At 39.1% G+C, this 20,273-nt stretch overlaps 1 protein-coding gene across 1 annotated transcript in view; it reads right to left on the bottom strand.

The window, feature by feature from the left end:
- RIMS1 (regulating synaptic membrane exocytosis 1) overlaps positions 1-20,273 on the bottom strand; it is a 474,428-nt gene that overhangs the window by 377,402 nt on the left and 76,753 nt on the right. Inside the window, 1 exon segment of the mRNA XM_023513140.1 lies at positions 19,265-19,345. Coding sequence (XP_023368908.1) covers positions 19,265-19,345 — 81 coding nt within the window.

Raw genomic sequence — 20,273 nt, 5'->3', positions numbered from 1 at the left:
CTGTGCACTGCTAAACAAGGGTATGGTCGAGTAGATGGTAAATAGCACAGCATTAGACATTTTTAAAAACATGTTCAGATGTTCTGGGGAAACTGACATACACAATGTTAACAATTTAAAGGTTTTTTTTTTAATTAAAAAGACAAGTGACTCATACAGTCTTGAGGCAAATTCAGAAACAAAGTTTGTAATTTAAAGGAAGGAACTTATAAAAATAAAGCAGTCACTATATTCTTTTCAGTATGTTTGAGAGAAGACAGTCTTAGATAAGATAAATAGAATACAGTTGAGATTGGTAATTTTGACCTTTCAAAAGATCCACTGGCCTTTCTGTATTCATTTTGGGTTTTTAAATATCATCAAAGACCAAAAGCTAATATACATAAATATAATATTTTAAAGCATCCTTAGATATCCTAAGATATGTTAGCATTCTGGTATCTTATTTTACAACACATTTCATAAAGTCTTATAAGACTATGATCTCATATTAATAGAGAATCTTATCTGAGAATATCACTATCAAGGTTGCTGTGCCCTGCATGATGTGGCCTAATCCTTAATGCTGCCACTCAAGCTCTACCTGAGGTCACACTCTTGCCTCACGCAAAGTGCTCCAGACACAGGTGTCTCAGAGCCTGCTGCGCCTCGCGCCTGGGACACCCACGTCCCAAACTTTCACAAACTGCTTCTCTTTATTTTTTAGCTCCTACTTCTCTCTTAGAGACCATCTCTAAGGTCAACCTCTGCAGCTTCTCATGTAATTCCTACCTCTCATCTCAATCTCTAATTACTTATACATTTATTTGTATCTTTACAGATACGTATTTAAAAAGGTTTATTTGGATGCCACCCCTACTTGAACATAATTCCAAAAGAGTAAGGCCCTTATCTTTCTCATCTGCTGTTTCATTCCCGTTACCCAGTATGGTGCCTGGTGTGGCGCAGACATACAACATCCACCTAATGAGTGGAACAGTCAATCAGTGATGACCACTAAGTGTAACCAACAACCTACAGCTCATAAACTTTTATCCACCTGGAATAAATTTGTTGTAAGTATATGCAAACATTTTACTTGTAATTAAGCTTTCTGATGCCATCAGATAAAACAAGCAAAAATATGACTTCACCTTAAAAGAACACATGTTCTTGGAGTGAAAGAAAACTTCAATCCAGGAAACACCACAGTGGATGAAGCCTCACTCACGCCATTAGATGGGTTGTAAATCAGCTGAATAGATCAGGGTTTCTTTCCCAAGGATAGGTCAGATGTTGTCAGGGAAGATTTCTGGAGTTTATGGAACTTGATGACAATAACAGCCTCGAAACTGTGAGCACCTGTTGTGTGCTCATCATCTTAGGAAAGAAGCATCATTTTTAACTTCAGTCATTTTAACTACAAAGTAGGAAATGGTAGTCTAGCAAGGTCAGTGTTCAAGTAGAATGGTCTCCGCCTCCTCCTCAGCCTCCCTTGTTGTGTTATATGTACCGCTGCTGACAATGCCTTTGTCTGCGTTCAGATTCCTTCCACTGTGCAGTGACAGGATACAAACTGGTGTTGGCAATTCAGCTCCTCAGAGCTAAGGTACCTTTTGCTAGGTTTGTATCTATGCTTTATAAATTGTTTAATAATTGTTTAAAAATCTGAATCAGACTGGCTTCAGGTACATATATATGACTGTATTATTGTATTAACAACTGTACCTCACATGTATAGAGTAGCACAGAAATTACTTTATTCACTTAAAAGTATATTGTGAATGTTTTCTAGTAAGAAACATAATAATATCATCAGCATTAATGATTGCTAATCTTTATTCTCAAGTTTGCTATGGGGTGGTAGCAATGCTATAGTTTATTTATTCCAACAATTCGCTAGGTTCATTCATTGCATAGGAGAAGATGTTTGATTCTTTTCAATAGATGCAAAGGATCAAAGAAATTCCATGTCAGGGCAACAGCATAATTTGTGTGGCCATTTTCTTATTGGTAGACATTCAAGCTTTTGCACTTCATCACAGTAAATATCTCTGTACATACATTATAAATGGGATCTTATTTCTGTCTGAAATATTCCTGGAAATGGGATTGCTAAGTCAATGAATGTACACAGTTGAACTCTTAAAAAAAATTCCTAAGTAAAGGATCTGGGATTATAAATTTAGGTCTCAAGGACTCCATAAAACATGACCAGGTAAAGCAGAAATTGGAAGGAATTTTGAGTGACAGGACTAAGACAGACAAGTACATGACGACATAAAACGACATAATGTTCCCATGTGGTAATAGAAGATTCAGAGTCAGTAAAGCTGGTGGTGTAATCTGGGGGCAATCAGATATGAGAGAGGGGTTACTGAAGGCAAGCTAGCACGGATCTTGGTGCCAAATGGAAGAATTTAGATTTCCTGCTGTAGGAAGCAAAGAACAATTTATAATTATTATTGTTAACATTTGCAATAATGGGACAAATGATTAAGCATTCTTTCAGAATTGGAAGAAGAAGTTCCAGCGGTCTGCAGACCCAAACATATCTGAGCCGGGTGTTCTTTTTCAGACCATATGGACTCTGGCAGTCTTAGTTTGCACAGAAACTTCTTGAGTAACAGATCTAGAACAACTCTCACTGTTCAGATGCAAATGCCTTCTCATCAACTCAAAATTGCTCCTATTATCAAGTTTGAGAAATATAACAGCAGCAAAGGCCCTGTAAGGACACAGTGCATCACACACCACAGGCAACTTCCTGTTCCCAGCTTGCTCTCTGCACACACTGGAGCCTGAGAGGCTCCTCAGCCAGTCAACTTTGAACCCCTGACTAAAAAGTCCACGCTCCTCTCTGTCTAAATATCTCTGTTTCCAGTCTTCCTAGATTCTCCTCCAGTGATCATGATACTCTGTATCCCCAGTGTATCAGTAAGTCCAGCCAATGGGGCAGTGCCTGGGGCTCAAAGGAGTAGGGTGCCCACCCCACATACTGGAGGCAGTGGGTTCAAACCCGGCCCCGGGCCAAAAACTGCAAAAAAAAAAAAAAAGTCTAGCCAAAGGGTAGTCCTAACATAGCACCAAAGCTTCCATATCTCATGTTACTTGTTATTTGCTACGCACTGAATGTTTGTGCTTCCCCAAATTCATATGTTGAAATCTATCCCCACTATGATGATATTGGGTGGTAGGGCTCTTAAGAGGTAACTAGGTCATGAGGGTGAAGCTTCCCCAACTAAGAATAGTGCCCTTATGAGAAGGGACACGGGGAGCTGGCTTCCTCCACCTCTGCTCCCAGCTATGTGAGGACACAGCAAAGGAACCATCCACAAATCAAGAAGGGGCCCTCGCCAGAAACCCCCTCCCCTTGCTGGTACTCTGTCCTCAGACTTCTAGCCTCCAGAACGGTAAGAAATTTATGATTGTTTTTTTAAGCCATCCAGTCTAAAGTATTTTTGTTATAGCAGCCAGAACCAAGATGACATTTTACAAAAGCCTCTTTGTTTTTCTAACATCAGTTCTAGCATAACAACTGGTCCATCAGAAAAAATGTGGAACGTGAAGCAGAGGCGAGATAATCCACCACTTCCACCATCTACAAAATCTAACCACTTTGCGTTTTTCTCTTTATTTTTACTTCTCTGTCCATTCTGTAAATATTAATATTCTCTCTAGGTCCACTGTTCACCTTCCTCTAAATAACTCTGCAAATCCTGCCCTCTATTGCCAGAACATCAACATCACTTCTGAGTCAAGGACCTCAAAATTTCTAGACCCAAATTCTTCTCTCCAGAGTTCCAATCCACCATTATGGTTCCCTATTGGACATCTTCACTGAGCTGAAAAACCCTCCTACAGCGATACCCGGGTCTGACTGTTTACAGCTACTTTCCATTCCAGTAGGCTGGCATCTCATTCTCATTATCAGTGCCCATTCTGTGCCAGTGGCTAAGGACTTTTCATATCATGCCGGGGCACAACACACCCAACTTTGTATTTTCCCAAACTGAATTCTGCAATTATTTTTACTGCTTCTTATCTGCTACCTATCTTTAATTTCTCTCCCAGTTAATGGTGCCATCAGCTCTACTGCCCAAATAAGAAACATCAGAGTCACTTCTATTTTGTCCTCATCCAGCACCTATATCCAGTGATCATATCTACTTGTTGTCTCTCCAGATTTTCTTTTGAGACAGAGTTTCACTTTGTCACCCTCAGTAGACCTCTATATTTTTATCCATACCCACGCTCTCCTCCCCATTCCCAATTTCTTGATTCACATGTCATCGTCACTTGACTAGTCTATGGCTTTAGCCTTCTAGCTGTTTGCCCTAATTCCACCATCTCCACTTTCTAAACCATTTCTTTTAGCATCTAAAGTCACCTTTATGAAACACCAATTTTAAGTCATATTAAATTCCATTCAAATGTTTCCACATTTCGTCCTACAGAAGCATTTAGGAATAATATTGTTTAGATGAGAAATTGGATAACAGTTTATTAAAAACAAACTTCCTATTATGAGTCATTATTTGTGTTAATTAAACACTGTGGCACTATTTAAAAAAAGACCAGAGAAAGTAACATATAGGCAAATAACTAGGAAGTGGTGAGTTTGGAGTATTTATGACCTTTATTTTAATATGATGATTTAATTTTAAGCTTACACCATTTAACTTTTACTAATTACTCTGTTTAAACAACCAGCTTTTAAAATTTTTGAAAATTTAATGGCTGGCTTTCCCAAGCTATCATGGGCTATCTCACACACACCACTGTGTGCAGGTGAACTGCACGTCTGTGTTAGTGGCGTATAAAATGTGTGTGTGAAGGAGACAGGGGCTGGAAAACAGAGGAATAGGGCAAGGGAGGTGGACATTCCTTTTTCACAACCCCCATCAGCTTATAGAGGGATAGATAGATACATGGTAGATTGATGGACAATAGTGATGATGACAGACAATAGATGATAGATCGATGGATCGACAGACAGACAAACAGATATGAAGGTTTATCACTTCAACTCAGGGTATCCCTGTTTCCCCTGTGCAATGAAATCAAAGCAATTGCAGCCAGAGACCTGTGTGATTACCCCATCATTTACTGGTAACTACTTTAAGCATTAATTTTTCTCAAAGCGAAAAAGTATAAAATAATAATGTATTCTTCTCTAGGGATAAAACTGTGACTTAATGTGGCAAGGGCTTATCTGCCATAAATTATAAGATAAAAATCTTAGTATCACCATGGTTTCCACATTTTTTTCAGGACTGGCTGCTTCTATAGGAGGTCAAGACAGACCCTTATTCCTTAGGGTGTGACTCCAGCAATGCAGCTTTTCTCCCTTCCTTCCTTCCTTTCCTATCCCTTCAAAGATCCCCCTCTTAAAATGAGCTTGGAAATCCTTAGGGCAGGGCTACAACCTTCACCTCCCATCTCCTTTTCTGTGTCTCCTTTTTCATTCAAGTTTACTGGTGTTTCAGAATACAGAGACGTTTTTAAGGCCTTTGCCTTCGTCTAAAAATGAGATAAAAACATACTGCAGAAACCTAATATCATAGAGAAAACACAGTCTCCTTGTCTCTCATACATGCTGGTTATAGCTGTTGAAATAATCACTCATTGCATAACTGAGTATAAATCAATTTGTAATCAATAAGTAAAATTAACAGTTTTTTTTTTTTTTTTGCAGTTTTTAGCCAAGGCTGGGTCTGAACCCGCCACCTCTGGCATAATGAGCTGGCGCCCCACTCCCTTGAGCCACAGGCACCACCCAAATTAACACATTTTATAAGTTATGGCATGTTACACAGAGCAGGAAGAAACCTATGAGACTCACAGAAGAGAAATTAATGAAGAGGTGGGTGTGCCAGGAAATACAGGTGCTGGATTTTACACTTAACCAGACAGGTTAACCGAAATATATTTTTGAGTCAGACAGTAATATGATGAAAATGAGATTTAAGAAAGAATGATTTTAAATGTGTACACAAGGTGGTTTGCTATATAAGTACTTTCATATTTGTACTTAAAAATTTATACACAATTTATTTTCTCTAAGTTTTTGTTTAGTTAGTAGACATAAAATTTGTGCAGGAGAAACATAAACCGGTCTCTCTGGTCCACCTCAGAACGTTCAGAACAGTTTGGCAAGAACACTCAAAGTACATGGCAAGTGGTCATTTTTCTCACTGTATGTTCTACAACATCCGTCTTCTGGCAACCACTTCCAATGAAAGTGGTTACTTACTTTCAGCTGAGAATTTTCTAGGCTGGCTGTAAAATTTGTAATTAGCAAAAGTAAAAAAAATCACAGTCCATATGTCAGTATTGAAAGAAAAGAAGAAAATCAGGTTTATGTCAATAACAACGAAAGCTCTTTTGTTCTGATTATACAACACTGGGCTGTGTAACTTGCACTTAGTATTTAATGAGAGCTGGAGATGAGAGACGGAGCATGAAAACAAGAGCATGAGCATTTGGAATCGGTCCCACTTAAGAACTATTGACTCTCTTCTACGAAAATCAGGAGAGAACTAAAGCAGGGCCTATAAAAGCACAAGAGAGCTAAGGCACACGTAAATAGGAGACGGAAGATGACATGTGCTCGGGGAAGACAGGTGCAACCAAAGCCCAGAGAGGAAGAGATTCTGGGGGTGAGGGGGTGCTAGGATGCATCACCAGGGAGAGCCCTGCCGGAGGTAAGACACCCGATGACCGACAGTGAGGAATTTGTAGTTTTGGCCGGGCTATGGGCAGGAAGGAGGGGGCAGCTACTTTGACCAAAGTTAGGTGGAATAAATAGGAGAAGAATAGGAGACAAAAAAACCAATCAAGTATCCAGCTCCATGTAAAAAGGAGAGCCTGGAATAAGAGGCCGGCAGCGAGAATTGACAGAAGGGACAGATGTGAGAGGCGGTTCAGAATTAGACTTGATGGGACATAGTGACTGTTACACGAAGAGAGGAGAGGCAGTGACTCAGGGGTTTCCCATCTGGATGCCTGAGAGAACGGAAATGTCAAACAAGAAGAGAGAAGGTGAAGAAGGATGCGTGCGTGTGACTCGCTTGCATTCATCAGGGCATAACGGAGAAGGAGATTCCAGGCTCAGTCTGGCTTTTATTCAGACCCAGCCACATGATATTTGCACACCCTCCCGTATCACACAAGGCACTGCGTTGAGTGCTGTAGAGGGGACGGTGGAACACAAGACCTCATTTTGTGAAACGTTAACAATTAAATTCTCTTACCCTTAACAGCAAAAACCTAAATTCTATGTTTATCCATACAGCCACGCACATATTAAAATTAGTCAAAGTGATTTTGCCCAAGCCTGAACATTGTTCTCATAAATATGGCCTGAGACTGTCACCTGAGGTATCATAGTAAGTGACAAGGTCTCACAGGAGAAGACACTGCAAAGGACCAGTTGAACTATTTTAACACTTTTACACTTTTAATGCTTCCAAGGACAACAGAGGTGGAAATAGCTCCTTGGCACGGCCTAGAAAGGCAGAGTTAGAAAAATCAAAGGTACAAAATCAGAGAGGCCTTCACGTTCCTCTCTGATCCTCCATAATCTCTACCCCTGAATGTTAATATCTCAGTTTGCCATTAACAATAAGGGAGATACGTGAAGATTAAATCACTGGTCGACTGATTTAAATTGAATCAAATCATAGTTCAAACCAAAAGAAAGTAATACATATCAAGGGCCAGGGGTACAGGATAGTATTATGCATCATACACACCAAAGGCTCCCTCCCACATGACACAGCCTCCTACCTCAAGAGGTGAGCATTGTAGGTGAGGAGACATGACAAGAGAAATGAAAAAGTAAATGATTTTTCTTTGAAAATCAACTTTTCTTTGAAAGGTCACCAGAAAAAAACATGTCTCAAGGCAGCATACAATTTACTGACAAATGACTAGTCTTCTTTAAAAGCACTGCATAACGAAACGTTACCCCCACCACTTTCTACAAGTCGAAGAAGATCCTCCTTGATTTATAAACAAGGAAACTTAGAAAGCATTTGATGTACAATGTCCATCGAATTTCATCTTCTCCACGAATTCATTCCAACACGGGGTGAATACCAGAAAGAGTGTGATCTATATTCACATTTGCTGGTTATTTATTATGCTTACTATACTAGAATTAAATTGTTTGAATCAAGAACCCCATGGCATTCTCATTTCCTAACCCCAGCCCAGGATTGTGCAAGAGAAGGGCTGTCAATGGATCCTGACCGGAGAACTTGAAATGATTTACCAGCATTTAATAGGCATAAGTACATGGGCGTTAGTGAGTCTATGTATGTGGCCAAGTAATTTACTTTCCTGGGCCACAGTTTCCTCGAATGTAAAATGGAGATAGTTTCGTGCGGGTTAAAAGCACATGAAGTGTCTCAAACAAAATCGTATTTAACTGTGGCTATTGTTATCAGAGTTGACACAAAATCAGCAAAAAGCTAAAACCTGACACTCTTCTGCTTTAATCTTATGCATGACTCCGGCTGGCGAGAAGTGTGAGTGCCTTCCCTTTTTGATGCGGCCATATGGAACGTTTCTCTGTGATATGCCACAGAATCTTCCTTCTCTGCATCTCTCTAAGGAATCAGAAAAGCAGTGCACATTTTAGGAAACATCATCATCGCCTAGAACCACATGCCTTTTCCATTGCCTTATTTTTTCCTTAACATTCCCGAGCTAATTCCCAGGCTCAGACTCTCAGGAAATGTTTGCCTTTCCCCTTCCGCGTCTCCTTCACAGCCATATACGCTTCTCACCAAGGCCTGCAAGTGTCTCCCTGTGTCAGCTATTTCTTCTGTAACCACAGCCATCTACTAATCGGTCTCTTTCTCCATAGGAATGCCCTGTTCACATCCACCATGAGCACGCTCCGAAGCATTCCTTTCAGCTGGACAGCTCCATGTGCAGACACTTTCACATCTTCCTTTGGAGGAAAACCAGTTTCTTGAGGCTGGACTTCAAGGACCTGCAGGAACCGGCCCCAGCCCCCTCTTACAGGATGTATGCCTCCAACTCTTTTCCCAAGAAAGCACCTCAAAGCAGAATCTATATTTAATGCCTGTTTTTCCTGACGGCTTCATCCTCACTTCTGAACTTTTACCCACATTCACAATGTTTAATATTTGTTATATTCATAGTAGATGAGTGCATCCCTTTACCCACTATTATCATTTCTCACTAAATAAACAGTAGTTCGCTGCATACCCTGCCCAAGGTCCGAGGCGTGATCTTTTTCTTTTATTTAATAGCTTCTTTCCAGTGCCAGGGAAGAAGTAGCCAGTGGGTACAGAGTCTCCTTTGGCTACAAGCTTCCTGTTTGTGCACAACAACCATCTATTTTCTTGGCACACGCAGACCGTTCTCATCCTGGACAAATGACTCTGAAGAAGAGCAGAGGGAACAGCAGTGATTCACAGGGGAATCAGGCTAAGCCTTGAGGCACTGCAACTGTCTAATGATAATATTGCCTTTACTAATTTCCCCTTTCATCCTCTGTACGTGAGTTTCAAAAGGGAGGTCCAGTTTGGTGACATTCACATTAATTTTTACTTCTAAAATTATCACCCATCCCAGCTAATCTTCATGTTTAATGAGCCTATCAGTGGTACGTATCAGTAATTCTAAATCGAGAGAGTGCGTGAGGCTCACTTCTGGAAGTTTTCCAAATACACACCTCCTGGTTTCTCTATTTACATGGGATGCATGATAAAGCAGTGTGAAATAGCGTATAACCTTTGCGAAATGTGCCTGTAACCTTTTGACAGCACTTCTCACAATAAGAAACACATTGAGATGAAAAGATACAACTAAATGTTTTGACTGGATTGCTGGATTATTTTCAAATTGGCCAGTATGTGTACACTGTGAGAGCTTGGTAAATATTTGTGAAGTAGAATGTAGAGATTATTCACTGCTACTTTTGTAAGAACATGTAAATAATATTTATATTGTACTTTTTAGAGTACAAAATGCTCTTAGTACGTGTCTGACTTCTCATGGATTTTTAGGTCCAGGATCCAGGTATCTGCCCCTGTCCTGCTGAGTGACACCAGAGCCAGCCACCAACACTGCCCATGTTTTTTCTTCCAAATGCCGACTAAGTATGTACATCATTAAATCTCAGCTGCCGCCACAGCATCGATTTAGGGCAAAGCTGCCCTTGAATAATCTCTCTCTCTCTCTTTTTTTTAATTGAATGGTAACTATGTACATTAATGCACTTCTGGGGTACAGTGTGGGGTTTTCACATGCAATCTGAAATACTTCCATCAAACTGGTCAACACAGCCTTCATGTCATTTTCTCAGTTATTGTTTTAAAACATTCACATTCTACTCTTAGAAAGATTCACTTGTACCCCTATAAGATAAACCTCAGAAGTGATCCCTCCAAGCCCCCTCCCTCCACCCATTCCCCCCTCCCTTCTCCCTATATGTACACCATGGAATACTATGCAGCCATTAAGAAGGATGGAGACTTTACATCCTTCATGTTCACATGGATGGAGCTGGAGAACGTTCTTCTGAGCAAAGTATCACAAGAATGGAGGAATAAGTATCCAATGTACACACCCCTATTATGAAACTAATTTATACCTTTTATATGAAAGCTATAACCAAATAGCCCCTTGAATAATCTCAATCCAAACTCACTGGGCTTGTGCAGCCTTTTAAAAAACAGTTCTTTGTTCCTATGTACAAAAATCATTTTATCTAAGGTTGGGACAGCTGCGATGGAGGGATGGAGAATCCCTGAGCTGGCTACTGCGGCCTGGCCCTCAAGTTAAGGGAAAAGTGACTAAACTTCCTGGCAGAATTAACAAGTCAATAAAGAATGAGATTTAAGACACAGGCTCTATACAGAAGGGGAAAATTTTTCATACGGCTCAAAATCTTCTACTCATGGGAATGGAGAACACAGAGAGACGACAAGGGGCAAACTCCTCTTACTGACTCAGCGTCAGTAACAGAGAAACTACTCAGGGCATCAGAACAGAGGACAGAGTTCAGCCAATAAGGGATGATGGTGAACATTATTAATGACTTGTCAAGTTTCACAAAAATAACTATTAAACATAAAAAAAACTGCTGTAGCATTACTCTTACAGAGTTAAACTCTTTTAATAGACAAGAAATTGAAGAAGGCAGCTTCTCTGAGCATTCAGAGAGAGAAAAACACAATATTATCATTACAATAGTTACAGCAGAAAGAGGAAGTCTTTGTGAGCTGGCACAGAATGATTTGTATAAACCAGCAAATCATATAAAAAGAAGGAAGACTATAGAAGCCACACAAATTGTTAAAATTCTGTCACTTCCTAATTATAACTCTGAATTGGAAATGTCAGTGTTCCTAGAATGCTCTATTTTCAAGTTACTAGCTGTACCAACGTTATTCTAAAGGCAAAAACATTTTATTTTTGGTTGGGCCTTTTATTTTTCTAATACGAGCAGAAAACTGATATTGATCCCCACCGCAGTTGGTAGGAGAAAACAGGCTGTGTCATTGAAATACTTTAATACATATGAAAAAAAAATTTAGCTAAGCAAAATAAAACTCATCCTAATTTTGATATAAACATGTGGCTAAAAATAGTACAGAGAAGGCCTATCTCTCGAAAATACCTTTATTCTTAGTACAATGTACAGCTGAAAGACCCTTTTCATATGAAAATATGTTCCCTTTCTTCTTGACTGAATCTTACTCAGTAAATAAGATATCTTAAAAAGGCACAGTATTTTCATTTTTATCTATATATATTTCCTCTAGTGATCCAAACAGCTACAAAAATTATTACACCTATTACAACAGAATATCAGAGTGCAAAAAATCACAAAAACCAAACTTATTTAAAATGGAAAATATCTAATCATGCTTTAATCTTACTCAGTTTTACTTTTCATCCTTTTTTACCTCCAATATTTGACACTGTATGCAAATATACCTGAATTACCACAGTTATGATTTCTATTTCAATTCTTTCTGTATTTTAGGAAACAATTGTGTATGTAATAGAATGCTTAAGACTTCATGAGAATGGATCAATAAATTGTGGTATACGTACATCATGGAATACTATGCAGCCCTAAAGAAGGATGGAGACTTTACGTCCTTCATGTTTACATGGATGGAGCTGGAAAATATTCCTCTTAGTGAAGTATCTCAAGAATGGAAGAAAAAGTATCCAATGTACTCAGCCCTACTTTGAAACTAACTTATAGCTTTCATAGGGAAGCTATAACCCAATTATAGCCCAAGAATATGGGGAAAGGAGAGAGGGAGGGAAGGGGAGGAGGATGGGTGGAGGGAGGGTGATTGGTGGGATCACACCTATGGTTCATCTTATAAGGGTACATGTGAATCTTTCTAAATGTACAATATAAATGTCTTAACATAATAACTAAGAAAATGACATGAAGGCTATGTTAACCAGTTTGATAAAATTTTTTCAAACTGTATATAAAAACAGCACACTGTACCCCATGACTGTATTAATGTACACAGCTATGATTTAATAAAAAAAATAACTTCATGAGAAAAATGTGTACATCGTATACAGTACCATGCAGTGAACAGGAGACCTGTCACATGTGTCAGAGATTACACACAATCGGGAGACTCCTTTAGTGCACAGCACGAATTCCTCTTCCATCTTATTACTTCTGAAACCACATGACTAATCCCACTTGCTCCATCTCTGTTGGCAGCAGCAGAGTCCATACCCCCATTATGGTTTGTGTCAACCACCATACTGTCTCCTAACGATTCTCTTATACGCTTGCAACGCACACACTGCATTACTGGATCATGATTCTCCCTTCTTTGAAGGCTTTAAAGCCTTCTCAATATAAGCCTTACAATTAGAAGACCTGCAAGGCATCCATGGGGGGACTCTTGTTTGTCTCGTCCGTCACCCTTACTGACTTTCTCTGGTGGGCCACACTGTTTTCCACATGAGGACCACCGCACATGGCACCCTCTCTGCCTGGAGTCCTCTTCTCCAGGCTCTTCACAAGGCTGATTTCTCATCTTGAAAGATTCTCCTTAAATGTCGCCTCCTCTCAGAGCCTTCCTTAAACACATTCTCTAAATAGCTTCTCCAGCATAGTGCTCTATCCCTGCACTCAGTTTAGGCCTTTGTTAAAAACAGTTTTATCACCCATATTTGCTTCTTGTTTAACTTTTCTCCTCCCATATGTACTGTAAGCCTCACAAACACATGGCCTCTGCTTCATAATATCTGGGGCCTGGTACTATGTTATGCACCCAGTGGAGAGTGAATACTTGTTGAGCATACGTACGCCAACTCGCTGCAAAGAGAGCAGTGAGTTTACTTCCCCTGCTGCACAATCTTCCATCAGTTAAAGAAATTCAGTCCTCTTCCCTTAATGCTACCTTCTCATCCAAAGCTGATCTGAAGGCAAAGGGAAGACCACGTGGCTCAGGAGCAGGAAAGAGCTCAACCAAAGGACAGGGGAAGGTGAGCTAGTTACCCTAATTTACAGGCTTTTGAAAGAAACCATTATATTCAGGATGGGCACATGTCTGAGGGGGAGACAGTCTGCCAGTTACCCATCCTTCCGTGCTGCTTCTGACCCTTCTGCCATTCGCCGCTGCAGGAAGACACAGTGGTGTGGGCATTGTCTTTGGTTTAATCTATTATCTGGTGCACGATATACTTGCAATGTTACATATATGCTTATAAATAAGACATCATATTTTTAAGTATGAAGGTATATGCAATTATAAATGAGAAATCATATTTTCAAGCATAAAAAACATAGAGAAAAAAACAAATGAGAGAATGTTTCTCATTCTGTGGGAAAAGACTATATATGTGTTCCCCAGAGTTACATTTTTAACACTCAAGGTTGACTATTTTAAAATTAGGTTAAATGTAAGCTACCATATTACATGATTAAATTCACTCTGATTCCATATGTATTGGTTCTTAGAAGTCTGCGCGTTATGATTAAGTTTGCACACAGGTTGGTATTGCTGAAAAAAGCCATGTCCTTGAGATCTGGAAAAATACACCTACTACAAGAAAAATATGGATGGAAGCCTCCCCATCAATTCAAGGCTGACTCATCTGAATCTGAAGAAGAAGAAGAAAGAAAGGGTGTGTGTCACAAACATATCCATGTCAAAGCCTGAACACAGATGGTGCTGAAGATGGCCCAGTCAAGGACGTGGGTTCTCACTGCACGGAAAGTTAATTTCTAGAAAGGAGGAAGCAGAGAGAACAAAGAATGGCAAAGCAAAATCCTGAGACTAAGTTACTTGATTTTTTATCTGGAACCTAAATTCTTTTTTGATAAATGAATATAATTAATAAGTGATTATAAAACCTACAAACAGCTAAATAACAGAACAAGATTAAAATAAGTATACATAAAAAATAAATAAAAGAAAATAAGTACACATAAACACCATTTCAAAACCAGGTCATCGCTTTTTATAAAGGTAAACAGATAAACCCAATAATCCCAAATCATGAATGGTACAAGAATTACATAGAACTGGCTTCTAAGTGTGTGTTGCTGGCATAGGAATAGACAGCTCAACAGAATAGAATTAAGACCAGAAATGAACACACGCATTTATGGTCAACTAATTTTTGATAACTGCATTTCCACAAGCAGAAGAATGAACGTGGAGGCCTTCCTTACACTACACATAAAAGTTAACCCAAAATGAATCAAAGACATAGGTATAAGATCTAAAAGTATAAAACTCTTAGAAGAAAACATAGGAGTAAATGTTACTAACTTTGGATATGACAGTGATTTCTTAGATACAACACCAAACCCACAGGTAACAAAAGGAAAAACATATCATTTGGGCTTTACCAAAATTTAAAACTTGTGCTTCCAAGGCACTACCAAGAAAATGAAAAGACTAAATTGGATAAAATATTGCAAATAATTTATCTGACAAAGATTGGGTATTCATTATATGTAAAGTCCTCTTCCAAACAAATAACTCAATTAAAAATGAACAGAATGTTTTGATATTTCTCCAAAGAAGATATAGAAATAGCCAAGAAGCACATGAAAAGACAGTCAAAATCATTACTCATCAGGAAAATGCAAAGCAAAACCATAAGAAGATACAACCTCATACCTGTGAGGACGGCCATAATATAAAAGACAGGCAGTATTAAGTGTCAACAAGAATTTAGGGAAATTGGAATTCTCTTACATTGCTAATAGAACATAAAATAGGCAGCTACTTTGAAACAGTTTGGCTGTTTCTCAAAACATTAAACATAGAGTTATCATATGACACTGCAATTTCATTCCTAGGTATATGCCCAAGAAAACTGAGAGCATATAGCCAGCCAAAAACATGTACTTACATGTTAATAGCATTATTCATAATAGCCAGAAAGCAAAAACAATCAAAATGGCCACCAGCTGATGGAGTATGAATAAACACACCATTGCATGTATATCAATACAACAGAATATCATTTGGCAATAAAAGGAATGAAAAATTGAGGCATGACCCCACATGGGAAAATTTAGAAAAAATATATACTAAATGAAGAAACCCAGACACAGATAGACACATATGATTCCATTTGTATGAAATACCTAGAATAGGCAGATACACAGATACACGGCGTAGATTATTAGTATCCAGGGGCTGGGTGTTAAGGAAACTGGGATAATGACAGCTGAAGGGTTTGGGATTTCTTGGGGGGCGGGTGGGGTATAGAAAGTGCTCTGGAATTACACAGTGATGATGGCTGCACAACTTTTTGAAAATCAGAGTCTGAAAGACTGTACCCCAAACACTCCCACCTACTGAACTATTCATCTCTCAAAGTCCATATTAGCTATTGTAGGCTCATAAATCCTTCCCTGACCACACTAATCCAAACAGAATAAATCATTCTCTTTTTAAATACACTTCTAGTGTTCCACTTATGCAGTGTTACAATATATTTGATTCTATAACTATCTTCCCCTTCCCAACTTGAAAGGAAATACTTAAGACAAAATCCCGTCTCCTTTGTCTGTCGTATACCTAAGAAAAAACAGGCCTAAGAGTCAATTTGTTGAACTCCACTAATATTTTGATATATTTATTTCTTTGAGTAAGTCATGACAACACATGCAGCATTTTTAAAAATAAGACTGAGTGACATTTTAATAATAATTTAAAGGAATAGTTTACAAACACAGTTATCAAAAATGTGAAGTATATTGACATGTGTATCCATCCATCTAGACTTGAATAATAGACTATATTAAGTAACATAAAGGTAGTCATCTTGCTTCTGGTCTATCTGCCAATCACTTTACTTCTCTTTCCCTACTCAGGTAAGCTCTTTGGAAAAGTCACATACATTCACCACCTCCTTTACTTGCAGTTTCCTCCTCATGTCTACTGATACATAGCTTATCTGTCAACTTCTAGGTTGAAACTACTATGGCAAACACCACCCAGGGCATCTGTATGACCCAAACAAAAGCACACTTCCTATCCTGTAAGTTATTTCTTGATTTTCTTCTGCATTTTACACTGGTAAGCATTCCCCTTGAATTCTTCTACTGCCTTGGCTTCTGGTGCTTCTGTTTCTTAAGCAATCTGTAAGCCCTGGTTTCAGCTAGGGCTCTCTTTCTTTTTTTTTTTTTTGGAGACAGAGCCTCAAGCTGTTGCCCTGGGTAGAGTACTGTGGCATCACAGCTCACAGCAACCTCCAACTCCTGGGCTCAAGAGAGTCTCCTGCCTCTGCCTCCCAAGTAGCTGAGACCACAGGCGCCCACCACAATGCCCAGCTAATTTTTTTTGGTTGCAGCCATCCTTGTTGTTTGGCGGGCCCCGGGCTGGATTTGAACCCGCCACCTTAGGTGTATGTGGCTAGTGCCTTAGCCACTTGAGCCACAGGCACTGAGCCAGGGCTCTCTTTCTATTAATTTTTTCTATATGTCCTTTTGGTGACGTCATCTACTTCCCCAGTTAACGGAGCGCTTCAGCCTCACAGACCCATCTGTGTTGCCTCTGCACCCTTGGGTAACTTACAGGACCACAAAATCACTATATCAAAATCTGAACGCAGTACTGCGCACCTACCCTTAGATCTGATTCACGTCTTTAATTCAACCTCTCAGTTATTAGCCTTTAATCACCGAAGCCACTAATACAGCAGGACTCCTAACTCATTCCTGTCAAACCATGTTCAAGCCCACGTTACCTCTTCCTCAACTATTGAACTGTGTCCTTGCCATAGCCTCTATTAGTCTTCCTCTCACTCAGGGCCTCATTCTCACTCCCTGCAATAGTCCACTGATTGATTTACTTGTTTTTAGTTTTGCCCACATCGCATTCATACTCTGTTTTCCCCACTTCTGCCAAAGTAATATATATTTCATACACAGACAAATATACATATAATGCAAATCTGATTGTGCCCTTCTCCTAATTAGTGCAATCTGCATAATGACATGCTAATATTTATTAAATTTTACATTTTGATCCAGTTATCATGTACAGAAATCTAAGTTATGTTCTAGAGTACTGACCCGAGGTGCTCTCTTCCATTTGCTAGTCTCTTCTATTCCATTCAAAAGAAAAAAAGAATTTTTTTTAAAAGGTCCAGTCACTAGCCTCTCTGATTTTTGGACCCATTAACAGGACATAATTTACAAATTTATCTAAAAAGACTGACCTACAGGCTGAAGCCCATTTTCAATCACTCCCTAGAAATTTATTTTTGCCCTTTCTATATCAAACTAAAGTGGCATTTGTGTGGATATTCAGAGCTAAATTCATGAACACCACTCTCAGCAGGGAAACATAAAATAAGAAATTCATGCAGACTTCAGATTCTTCATGTGCATACAGAGAAGTCCAGTATTTTAATCAGAGAAGTGCAGAGTGGGAAGAGAACTCTGTCAGTGTGGCACACCCAGGGAACCGCCAGTTGTGTCTTCTTTGCCACCGTACCCAGGAGGGCTACCAGGAAAGTTCTCCTAGGTGCTGTGTAAACAGATTCCCACAACTCTAAGTCTGTGGATAGTAACAACAAAATAAGGGGGAAAAGGATCTAAAATCCTTTTGGGGAGAATAACAATGGCTACTTTATACCCAGTAATGTCCAATTTAACATGAACTTTGGAACCGGTGAGACCAATTAAAATTAAGCCTCAGCATGTGGAATGAACAGGCTTTAAAATCAGTGTCAATTCCTCAAAGAATTTTCCCAGAAATTATTTGACTCCCACTGCAGGTAAACTATTCTAATTTCTAGAATGTAAGAAAGAAAGTGGGGACTGTTAAGTTTTCTATGAAGTATCATTAAAAGTTTCATCATAGAAAAATGAATTTGCAATGAAAACATTTCCAGAAAAAATATGGCAACATCATGAAGTGCACTTCTTCCAAGTTTGTACTTTTTTCAATGTAATTATAAATCATGTTCACAATAGTGAAAACTCTTTTTATTCCTTGGAAAACACTGATTGAATGTAGAAGGTGACATTCCAGTATACATACTGAGATTAAATCTGTAACACCTATTGAGATTCCTGAAACTTATTTATAAAAATTTTATATCCCAAACACAGTAATTCTAAATTATACATTACCCTATGTAATAAACAAAATACAAGCATTTCCATGAGCAACTGAAGGGGAAATTGGGGACTAAAGAAGAAATGATATAACCAAACTCTGGAGTTTCAAATGTGGTTGAGACCCTTTGGGTTGGTTATTTAACTACTAGTATCAACAAGTAAAACTGCATAATAAAAACAAAACTGGACAGACAATCCAGTTCTTACAATTGTCCGTCACCTTCAAAACTCTGTGTGAGGCTCACCAGCGGACAACCCGTGCGTTTCCCTTACATACCCACGTGAGCCCCACTCAGTACTCTGGTCTCGCCTTCCCTCTTCTCTATAGACTTATGCTGCAGCCCATATCCATTCTAAATCCAAAACCAAAACCAAAAACAGAATTGTTGTCACTCAAGCGTCCTAAAACTGTGCCCCTTTCCTTGAATGGAGTTTGTCCCTTTCAACATGGTGTCGGAAACATCACTTAACAAAGATATTTAATCTAGAGATCACGTTTCCAAATAACTTTAACTAATTCAATACTAGTCCTTTAATTATACACACATAAGGGTAAGCCAGAGTATTTACTCTCACATGCAATGTGAATTAATAAATTCGTAACCAGTGATCTGTGCAAGAGACGACATTTTTGGTCAACAAAACCAATGCTATACTCACGGTGCAGGTTGGTGGGGCTGGTTTTCAGCATTTCTTGGTGTTTTGCAGACGGCAGGCTTCGCCATGTCCCTGACAACACACCTGGGGCGCATGATAGACAGTACAATGCACTATTAATTCTAAAAGGGTAGAATACATCTGGAAATTAAACAAGGTACTGAAATCACAATCTAAGGAAACGTCTTTACAAGCCCCTTCAATAGTAACCTTGGGGCCCTGGCAAAGCCCCTAGCGTTGGAAACCTTTGACTCAGGATTTCAAAAGTTCAGTTATACCCCAAATAAAATACGTACTAGCCTGTGTATTAACTTTGTCTTTTGGCATCAATAAAATGATTCTCAGCCGCTTTTCCCATAGCAGAAAAGCTACTGAAAGCTTTGGCCTCACCATATGAAGACATTCAAAAGCTTAAAAATAGGAACAGCTGTTGCATTGATAACATTAAAAATTGAACAAGATTTTCTGTCGCATGGCATTGGCTATTTAGTTAAAAAATACAGATTTTAGTTTTACACTATTTATCACCATACAGGTCTAACTGTTGATGCAAAAGGTTCTGAGAGGCCTCAAGACATTCCCCATGTTCAAAATTCCCCTTACACTAAGAAAAGAAGAAGAGAAGGAAATGCTTATATGTAAATTGTGTGTGTGTGTGTGTGTAGAAGATACTTCCAAAATGTGCAAAAAAAAAAGTAAAATGCCTTTGGGCCTTAGTCCTCCATCATAATAAAAAGATAGAGAGTGTAGACAAAATAATAAAGCTCCGAAGGGCAGCAGGAAGACAGCTTCTTGCTTTCATGCGAACTGGGCTTACAGAGCCTTGGAGAGATTCATTGGCAGAAATCAGAAAACATCTCCACCTGAGTCTCTGCTTGGTTGGCTCAGATATTAGTTCTCAAAAGCTTTAAAACAAACACAGCTTTGGATAGGGCAACGCTGGTCGTAAAACTGAGACTCCACACCTTAGACTTTGGTAACTGGAAATGCCTCTTAGGACTCAGAACCCTTC

This window comes from Otolemur garnettii, unplaced genomic scaffold (assembly GCF_000181295.1).
Source record: "Otolemur garnettii isolate 467f Iridium unplaced genomic scaffold, OtoGar3 scaffold00035, whole genome shotgun sequence".
In the NCBI taxonomy this organism is placed as follows: domain Eukaryota; kingdom Metazoa; phylum Chordata; class Mammalia; order Primates; family Galagidae; genus Otolemur; species Otolemur garnettii.
This window is presented reverse-complemented; position numbering and strand designations above follow the sequence as displayed.